The 10200-nt window shown below is 44.5% G+C and overlaps 1 protein-coding gene and 1 pseudogene across 1 annotated transcript; both read left to right on the top strand.

Annotated features, from left to right (window-relative positions):
* Positions 1–3077: 3077 nt before the first annotated feature.
* Positions 3078–3906, top strand: LOC136479459 (citrate-binding protein-like; annotated as a pseudogene).
* A 1615-nt stretch (positions 3907–5521) lies between these two features.
* LOC136479458 (citrate-binding protein-like) lies at positions 5522–6238 on the top strand. The gene is made up of 2 exons (XM_066477326.1): positions 5522–5701; positions 5846–6238. The coding sequence occupies exons 1-2, from the start codon at positions 5627–5629 to the stop codon at positions 6236–6238; spliced, it is 468 nt and encodes a 155-aa protein (XP_066333423.1). The 5' UTR covers positions 5522–5626.
* Positions 6239–10200: the final 3962 nt, after the last annotated feature.

Genomic DNA, 10200 nt, shown 5'->3' with positions numbered 1-10200 from the left:
CCAGCGCCTTCATCTCCGGCCTCGACATTGTCTCCACCGGCGCCTTCGTCTCCGGCCTCGCCCTCGCTGCTGCCACCATGTATTCGACCTCGATCGCCTCGCCTCATCCCTTCCTGCTGTGTGAAACCGAGCGCTAAACATATAGCACAAGTATATATATACATTGCACATATCCGAGTGGCACTCCAGGCAACTGCAATTTTTTTCATAACATACTTTAGTGAATTTTGATATGTATTTTGGAATATAGACTTTAATGATATGCATTTTGGTATATGAAAAATATTGATTTCAGTGATATATATAGGGAAATTCTTATGAATATATGAATTTTGGTATATGAATTCATATATTGACTCCAGTGATATGAATTTTTATATATTAACTTTAGTGAGATGAGATGGCTGGACATATCCGTGAACCGATTGTCCTAGGTTGGGGCTATTGTATTGCTTGGGGATTCGAACCAAGTTTGTCGGATGTACCGTTCAATCACCCTAGCATAGTAAGCAACGGTATATGTTTTAATACATTAATATGTCTTAAATATGCTTGTACACAATATATTTTTCTGATATGTATATATTTGTGTTTCTTTAATGTATCGTAGGTAATTGACCCAATCATTTGGCTTGAAGAGACACTTTCATATTTCGGAGTTGAGGGAGTGAATGTTGAGAGCTTTGATGTAGATAATGGTCGATTGGTCAAATCTCGAATTGGTTTTTCCATCGTCGCTAGGAGGGGTACAAGTGTTGTACAAATCTTAGAGGTGGGAGTAAAGGCACCTGAGAAGAAAGTTGCAATTATATATGTAGTCAAATCATGTTTGAATAAGCTTGTGAATATTGGGTACACCCTGCCTACACTATCCTCCATGATGATACAAGCAATAGATGCGGACTCGTCTCATGATATTGCGGGCTTCTGTGCAAGGATTGCTCGAACCAACCGAAATGATATGGTAAAGTCGAACTCGAACTCATAGCTTATATTCAGATTTGTTGTTATTCAAAAGCTTTGTTCTCATATCCATTTTTGTGCCAACAATTACAGGTTGAGGACTATGACTTAACCTATGCAGGTTGTAACTTTGAAGCCATTCTAAACCTGACAATGTATGCATTGGGTTTTGATTGGAAATATGCCGATGAATGTCCAACACTCACTACGGAAGGATTTCAGGAAAAGTTGATTATGACTAAGAGGGGATCATCTGACCCACCGACTTCTCGACCACCGCTTACCGTCGTTAGTAGACCCTATGCTCGTACTTTTGAAGCAAGGGAGAGTGCACTACTTAATGCGTTGCTCTACGTCAATAATATTTGTGGATACAAAATTAGTGACCTACATTTCGCCGAGTACATAATACGACGTAGTCAAACTTGGCGGTGATCTACTTGCGCTTGCATAAACTTGGTGTGTAATTGAACTTTAGGGTTGGACATCAAGTTTATTGTAATGACTTGTTTAAAATTATTATGTTTTGTATGAACTTGATGAATGGGGATGATCATTGTAATATATAAGCTCTTAATTAGTTCCATTCTTATTTATGGATGACGTACAATAGTATAGAATATAATACGTGTACGAAAACTATTTGAAATGAAAATAAATTGAATGGAAAGAAACTGCAAAAGAAAAGAAAATAAAAAGAGTAATATTTAGTACCGGTTGGTTATACCAACCGAGTCTGGAGGTGCCCTCCCTCGGGCTCGGCCTGGAGCCCCCTTTAGTCTCGGTTGCTAATACCAACCGGAACTAAAGGGCCCCATTCAATCCTGGTTAACAGACCCGGGACTAAAGGGTAGGCCTTTAGTCCCGGATTGACAGTCCCGGTTGGAAAACCAGGACCAGAGGGGGTTTCCCAACTGGGATTGCTACCCAGTCCTGCACTAGTGATAGTTGGTTCTTGGATTCTTGTTCAGTTTGTGTAGGCTGAATTAGCAAATTGTGATATAAGAGGATAATTGTAATAAGGTGTTATGGACTGCTAAAAATGTGTATCTAGGTGATACTATTAAAAATATGTTGTGCGTATGTGTTCTCTTTTTTTTTATACTATTAGTTATGTGTCTGTCATTTGCCTCCACCTAAAATTTTGGTTGAGTTTCACCGCTGTGCCGGGTGACATGGGTCGACAGCATCGACGAACAACCAAGCAATGGGCAAGATCCATGGCATCTGTCTTCTTTTTATTTATGATGATTCAATGTGTAGCTTTGTGATGGATATGCGAACATGAAAATGATCTATAATCTTGTGATTTTTGTCAAACCTTTTTAGTTTTTTTTATAGAAATGTCTTGCTAGGTTGGCATGGCCCAACAGGCCTGGAAGATTCAATGGGCCATCAGCCCAGCACGTCATGGTTAACCTCATCTAGTGTCGTCCCTAGGCCTCAGGTTGAAAATAAACGAGGGCTCCCTACACCTACCCGTTACAGAGCGCATGCCTAAATGAGCCGTGCCGCCGTGACAACAACTCTGACGTTAGGAACTGCAGGAACGCACGCAGTGACGCAGTGACAAAACATCTGGCGCGAATTCGAGGTGATCTATCATCCACAACCAGCATACCAACTACGACGGCCGGCGGAACCTCCGGTTTAATTAACAACGGCTCGCCGCGCCGGCAACTTTGTCGCTTGCAACCCTTCGGTCGAAAACAGATGTAGCGTGTTGACGACAGGAGAGATGGACATCTCGTAATCTATATATACTCCCTCCATGTCGCTAAATGAAGTTGATTTGGACAGTGACATAATCTCCAAAGTATAACTTGGACTTCTTATTTTTACAAAAATATACGTTGAAAAGTGATATATGTATATTTTTTATAAAAATATTTTTAAAGACAAATATATTCATACAGTTTTCACATTTCAAAACTCATCAACTTAAAAATAATTCATGATTTATATTTTCAATGTTTGACCCAAACCTTATCCAAAACGACTACCGGTTCAGAGGGAGTACACAATACCACACATATAGCCACAGCGGCAGAGCCAGTGAAAGGTTGCGTTTGTGTGCGTGCGAGAGAGAAGGTTCAGTGCAGCAGTTTTAGTTCATGGCTCGTGGCGTGCGCGCTCCGTTCCTGCTCCTGGCCTCGTCGCCATTGCTCGTGTTACTACTACTGCTGCTCTCTTCGTCGTGGGCCCTGTTGCGCTCGGCTCACGGCGACGACCTGCTGACCGAGGGCTTCACCGCCGTGGAGCTGTCGGAGGCGCTCTTCAAGGTGCAGAAGCCCTACGACGTGCCGCTGCCCGAGCGCTACGAGCTCGTCGACGGCGTGCGCCGGATGTGGGTCTACGCCACCGACCATCCCATCACCACCCCGCACAGAGACCAAGATCGAGGTACAGCGCTACACTACACAAAAACCAAGAACGTCCACTTCGCTGCTGGCTGGCCTGACCGCTTGAGTGACATACACAGTAAAAACAGTTTCGTTCTCTGTTCTTCTCTGATCACGATCATATCGTCTTCGTCGCGCGCGCAGCTGATCTACAGCTCGGGGGTGTGGCAGTTCGAGGGGTACGGGTACATCCCGTACGGCACGTCGGGCGCGTCGGTACGTGATGCAGATCTTCGGCGCAGCGGAGCACGCGACGACGCTGATGCTGCACGTCTACGACGGCAACCTCACCTACTACCACGACGACACGAGGGTCGTGGACGCCGGCGTCTACGACAGGTGGTTCAGGCTCAACGTGGTCCACGATGTCGCGGCGTCCAACGTGACGGTGTTCGTGGACGGCCAGCACCGGCTGACGGTGCCAGGCCGTGGCGGGGACTCGCACTACTTCAAGTTCGGCGTGTACGGGCAGCGCAATAACGGCATGTCGTACCGCATGGAGTCGTGGTGGAGGGACGTCAGGGTCTTCACCAAGTGTTGAGCTAGCTACTAGGTTGCTTCGATCCGGACCGCCATATATGGCCACCCTAGCTAGTAGCAGCACCTCTGTGTGTTTTGTCTGTCGTATTCACAAGTCACACCACACCACCACAAATGATGTGGAAATTAACAGCCGTATTCATGTTTTTTTCGCGGTCAGACCATAGCCTGTTTTTCATTGGGATAACGGGAAAGTTTGAAAGTTTCACGACATCGATAAATTCTGGCTGTTCCAAACCCTAGCAAGATGCTAGCAATCAGGATCAACCAAGAATGTCAACAAGCTAGAGCTAGAGCCTAGCAGCTACAACAAATATAGAGGACTACATGACAGTAGGTTCTGTAGCACCCGGTTTTAAGAACAAAATCAGATACACACCATATGTGAGCCTAGGAAGTTAAATCTCACGTATAGCTACAAATAAGGGTAATATCGAAAGACAATGCTCAATATATAAAATACTTAGTATAAAGAATATAACCTTAGACACCAAATAACGGAAAGACAACTTTGATCCTTGGGTGAAGACTCCAATTCCACAGGGACAACTAACTGATTGATCACAAGCCTAATTCCTCCAAACTCTAGCAATCTGGTACCCATCCGGAATTTTTATCCAAATATTTCAAAAATAAAGCAACCGCAAGTACATGTCGTACTCAACAAATATAACATGGGGTTCATAAGCCTCAAAAGGCTCACACTTGTTTACTGCAATTAGCTTTTCGTGAGTCTTGATTTTAGCAATTGAGTAGCAAAAAGTTTATTCACAAGCTCATGTAAACACATGATCAGATAAACATGATTAACGAATAGCATAACCAATTAACCATTAATGAGCATCTTTATCATCAGTGTTAATCATCTATTCCGTAAGGGTTCTAAGGCCACTCGTGACCGTGAGCACGACTAATATACCAGTTTTACACTCTGCAGAGGTTGTACACTTTTACTGTGAGTTATGATTTACCCTTTCACCCGAGGTGATCAGCCTCTTAACCCACTACCAAGGAAGGTCGGCAGGGTTCACTATGAAGCCTTTCAAAGGTTCGTCTAACAAGTTAGGGCCATTAGATTCACTCGGCAAACAAATATAGAGCCTCCCTTCCTGATGGCACAATGAGCGTAGCCTATACACAAAGAGGACAGAGGCCGCACTATACCCGATTCGGCAAGGCTCCATAGCATAACTTGGATTTCTTATTTTTACAAAAATATTTGTTGAAAAGTGATATATGTATATTTTTATAAAAAAATACTTTTGAAGACAAATATATTCATACAGTTTTCATATTTTCAAACTTATCAACTTAAAAGTAATTCATGATTTATATTTTCAATGTTTGATTCAAGTCTTATCCAAAACGACCTCTTCTACCAGCCAAGAGGGAATACACAGTACCACACATATAGCCACAGCGGCAAAGCCACTGAAAGGTTGTGTTTGTGTGCGTGCGAAAGAGAAGGTTCAGTGCAGCCGTTTTAGTTCATGGCTCGTGGCGTGCGCGCTCCGTTCCTGCTGCTGGCCTCGTCGCCATTGCTCGTGTTACTACTACTGCTGCTCTCTTCGTCGTCCGCCCTGTTGCGCTCGGCTCACGGCGACGACCTGCTGACCGAGGGCTTCACCGCCGTGGAGCTGTCGGAGGCGCTCTTCAAGGTGCAGAAGCCCTACGACGAGCCGCTGCCCGAGCGCTACGAGCTCGTCGACGACGTGCGGCGGATGTGGGTCTACGCCACCGACCATCCCATCACCACCGCCCACCCCGGCGGCCCCCGCACAGAGACCAAGATCGAGGTAACAGCGCTACACTACACAAAAACCAAGAACGTCCACTTCGCTGCTGGCTGGCCTGACCGCTTGAGTGACATACACAGTAAAAACAGTTTCGTTCTCTGTTCTTCGCTGATCACGATCATATCGTCTTCGTCGCGCGCGCAGCTGATCTACAGCTCGGGGGTGTGGCAGTTCGAGGGGTACGGGTACATCCCGTACGGCACGTCGGGCGCGTCGGTGATGCAGATCTTCGGCGCGGCGGAGCACGCGACGACGCTGATGCTGCACGTCTACGACGGCAACCTCACCTACTACCACGACGACACGAGGGTCGTGGACGCCGGCGTCTACGACAGGTGGTTCAGGCTCAACGTGGTCCACGATGTCGCGGCGTCCAACGTGACGGTGTTCGTGGACGGCCAGCACCGGCTGACGGTGCCAGGCCGTGGCGGGGACTCGCACTACTTCAAGTTCGGCGTGTACGGGCAGCGCAATAACGGCATGTCGTACCGCATGGAGTCGTGGTGGAGGGACGTCAGGGTCTTCACCAAGTGTTGAGCTAGCTACTAGGTTACTTCAAGTGGTGGAGGGACGTCTCGCGAATGGCGTCCGTCGAAGACTCCGATTGACCGAGCGTTGGACTGCCGATTCCGTGATCGCGTGGTCCGGCCAGCAGGTCAGCCCAAGACTTTGTCACGTGGGCCGTGGGGCTGTGGGCCTGAACGCAAAGGAGCCGCAAGTTACGAGGCCGCTGGCGCAGCATCCTTCCTTCGTTGGACATTTTCCAGGCAGCTTTTTTATCTGTTTTACAAATATTCTTGTATACATGTACCGTATATACTGGGTACGCGGCCATACCCTGTAGCTCCGCCACTGCAGTGGCGTGGTGAAGGTTTGCTGAAATTTTTTCAAAGACGCCTCATCTGACTTCGCCGTCTCAACCAGAAGCCCGAGCTTTTTCATGAGCACCGGCTTTGTTTCCTGTGCTTCCGACTTCGGTGCTCTGAGCTTGATTTTAGCAGCTAAACAGGCGCTGCGCTTGGGAAACGATGTCATCATCAGCAACAGCATTGAGATCCTCGGTGATGCGCAGCCTAGGCCGGGGATGCAATCAGCGGCTGCTGAAGCGAACGCTTGAAGGCCTCGACGAAACACTGCACAGTGCTTGCTATGCCATTGTCCCAGAAGGATCCGAAGCCGGCCCATCAACATGTGGCGACCCACGGCTACGCACAGGCGAAGAAGACAGTCTGGGAGCTTCGTTCTCCGAGGAAGCAGCAACAACACGCACAGGAGACAGTGGCCCCATTGCCGGGGCTCTGAGCCTGTCCGAATGACAGGGGGCGAAACCACAAGCTCCACCAGCATCGGATCATATGCTACATCTCCCAACCGGCATGCCCCGTGTCTAGGCGCAGCAACAACGTCAACGGATGTCCATGAAAACGTTGGGTTGGTACGTAGAGCTAGCTGATGCTGAAGTCTAATATAAAATGTGGCCGGTGATAGTAAACAACGATTGTTATTTGCTAATAGTGTTTAATTTGCTGACGGCTTTAGATCGAATGTCACTCTCGACGCGTCAATGTTGCCAGGCCGGCTGGCCGGATGACTAGTATTAAAGTACTTCTTTCGATCCTTCGAAATTATTTAACTTTGACAAGTTTACAGGAAAAAACATTAACATCTATAGGAACCAAAATTACTCCCTCCATTATAAATTATAAGTCACTTTAACGTTTTGGTACATCCAACTTATATGAAGACACGTAGCAAATTCGATGTACTAAAAAAAAGTCAAAACGACTTATAATTTGAAACGAAAGGAGTAGCTTTTATTGAATTGCCAATGAAATATGATAGTATAAAAAAAGTGAGGTAAATTGACAAATTTAACCTTCGGCAGCAGATCGAGTATGAAGGACAGAGAACGGCGACCAGAGGGGGATGAATGAGAGCCATGTTGTCTGTTTGGTTGGATAGATAGGATGAGCTATTTTTCTATTTGGTTGGATGGATTTGAGTGGATGGAACGAGGATAGTTAACTAATTATGTCTATTATTTAAAAATAATAACAACTTAATATAGGCTAATAAATTAATATAGACTGACACTAATTTTGTCATTATAATCATTAATTTAAAATAACATATGCTAATTAGAACTACTACCACCATAATAATCACAGAAAAATGTGCGCTAATCAACATATTAGCACTTATTTAAACTAACTTTATCATTGTAATTATTAATTAATAATATAGCATACTAATAATCTTTAATTTATTTGCTAATGACAGTGACCAGAGAACATGGATAAGCTTATCCACCAATCTTCTGCTGGCCACCATATCCAGCATCTAGCAGGAATATTTCCTGCCGTGGATATCCATGTCCAGCCAATCCACCAAATCAAACACCACTCATCCATGGATAGCCATCTTTCATCCATGTATATCCCCCCAACCAAACATACCCTTGAATTTAAATTCTCAGTCTGGTTATTTGGCCAACAAGGCGTCACCAAATTACTCCCTCCATTCTAAATTATAAGTCAGTGGTACATCCAACTTATTATGTATCTAGATATACGTTATATGAAGACACATAGCAAATTCGATGTACTAAAAAAAAGTCAAAGCGACTTATAATTTGGAACGGAAGGAGTAGCTTTTATTGAATTGCCAATGAAATATGATAGTATAAAAAAAGTGAGGTAAATTGACAAATTTAACCTTCAGCAGCAGATCGAGTATGAAGGACCGAGAACGGCGACCAGAGGGGGATGAATGGGAGCCGCCGAAAACTTAGGATGTTGTCCCAAATTCAATCCCAAGAAGCAAACGCACGAAAGAAAGATATATCCACGAGCCAACTGGTGGCGGGGTACCTCTGGCGATTACCAAGAAGTACCGCAGGATAATCGAAAACCATCGGAATCGAGCACACGACCGAACACGGAGACACTACGTGAAAAACGGTTTGTAGCAACGGGACAAATTTTTTTAGGGGTGGCTGGTGATGGAGCCGCCCCTACCGTGGCGTGCTCAGGAGCCACGAGACCAGCCACCCCTACAAATGGAACAGGAGGGGTGGCCGGTGATACGAGCCGCCCCTACAAATGGGTCAGATTTGTAGGGGTGGCTCACTCACTAGCCACCCCTGGTGTTGCTATTTATAGGGGCGGCTAGTGATTGAGCCGCCCCTACAAATGCCCCGCGTATAAATACCTCCGATTTGTAGGGGCGGCTCAATCACCAGCCGCCCCTACAAATGACCCACATATAAAAAAATTGCAGCACCTTCTTCCTTCTCGGGTCACTCACTCCAACTCGTGAAAGAAATGTGGGTAGGCCTTGGACACCTTTCAAAAATTGTTCTACTAAGGGGGGAAGGTTTTGGTCTCAAATCCTTTGGTGGAGAGGTTGTAGAAGGTAAGAAAATGTTATTCCACACTTTTTTTGAAGTTTTAATGGTTGGTTAGTGAGTAATTAGAGTTTTCCTTTTCTCTCTCTTCTATGGTGCTTGAGCTACTTATGAAGCAAATTAGACCCAAGTTTTGAATATACTTGAGTAAATTAGGTAGGGAAACAAGATCATACCCTTATTTGGTCCATGTTTCTTGATTTTAGTTAACAATTAGTTAGCTTTATGGATGTTTCATGTGCATGTAGATCTAGATCTAGGGTTTGGTTTTTTTATTAATTTTGTTTTTGTAAATTTATGTTTGATGGAATTGGACTAGGGTTCGCATGAAAGATATTGGGTAAAATATAATTATTGCTAATTGTTGTCTTTGAAATTGTTTATTGTAATAAACAAATATTTATTTTAATTATTTATGGATAAATGGGTCATTAATTAATTTTCCTCTACCATGGTGTGTTTGTATGCTTCTTGTAATTATATTTGATTTATATTCATATATATCTGAAGTATATATAATGTTTGTTTTGTTGTTGTTGTAAAAGATGGAGTACAGGAACTCTTGGATGTATGGTTCATTAAGGTTCAAGGTAGGTTTCCGTGAAGATGTGGATAAATTTATTGAAGCCGCAAAGAAGCATGCAACGATATTGATAGAGAATAAGGATACAATTATTTGTCCCTGTAAAGATTGCAAGAACCGTATGGTATGGACAGATGTGACTATCATCAGATCACATTTGATTATGTGAGGATTTGTTGAGGACTACATAGTGTGGATTCATCATGGTGAAATAGTTTTTTATTAACGACAAGGATGAGGAGGAATACGATGACAAAACCCTAGAATCCCTGTCCCAATATTCAGCAGAGCTTGATGCACGAATGGATCTAGAGTTTGGCAATGAACAAGGTGGTGATGCTGGTGGTTGGGATGGTAATGACGAAGGTGGTGCCAATAATGATGGTGGAGCACGTGTCGGGGATGAAGATGATTTGGAGGACATGATTCGAGCCCTTGGACCAGAGATTTTACTAAAGAGCCCGAAAGGTCTAGAAAATTTGGAAAGGGTGACAAAAGCATCGAAGAAGA

Source organism: Miscanthus floridulus, chromosome 9 (assembly GCF_019320115.1).
Source record: "Miscanthus floridulus cultivar M001 chromosome 9, ASM1932011v1, whole genome shotgun sequence".
Taxonomy (NCBI): Eukaryota; Viridiplantae; Streptophyta; class Magnoliopsida; order Poales; family Poaceae; genus Miscanthus; species Miscanthus floridulus.
The sequence above is the reverse complement of the archived record's forward strand: the minus strand, read 5'-3'. Positions and strand labels throughout refer to the sequence as shown.

Coding starts and splice junctions, on each gene's coding strand:
- LOC136479458 (XM_066477326.1), top strand. CDS start 5,627: ATGTGGGTCTACGCCACCGACCATCCCATCACCACCGCCCACCCCGGC. Junction 5,702..5,845: donor GCACAGAGACCAAGATCGAG/GTAACAGCGCTA, acceptor TCGCGCGCGCAG/CTGATCTACAGCTCGGGGGT.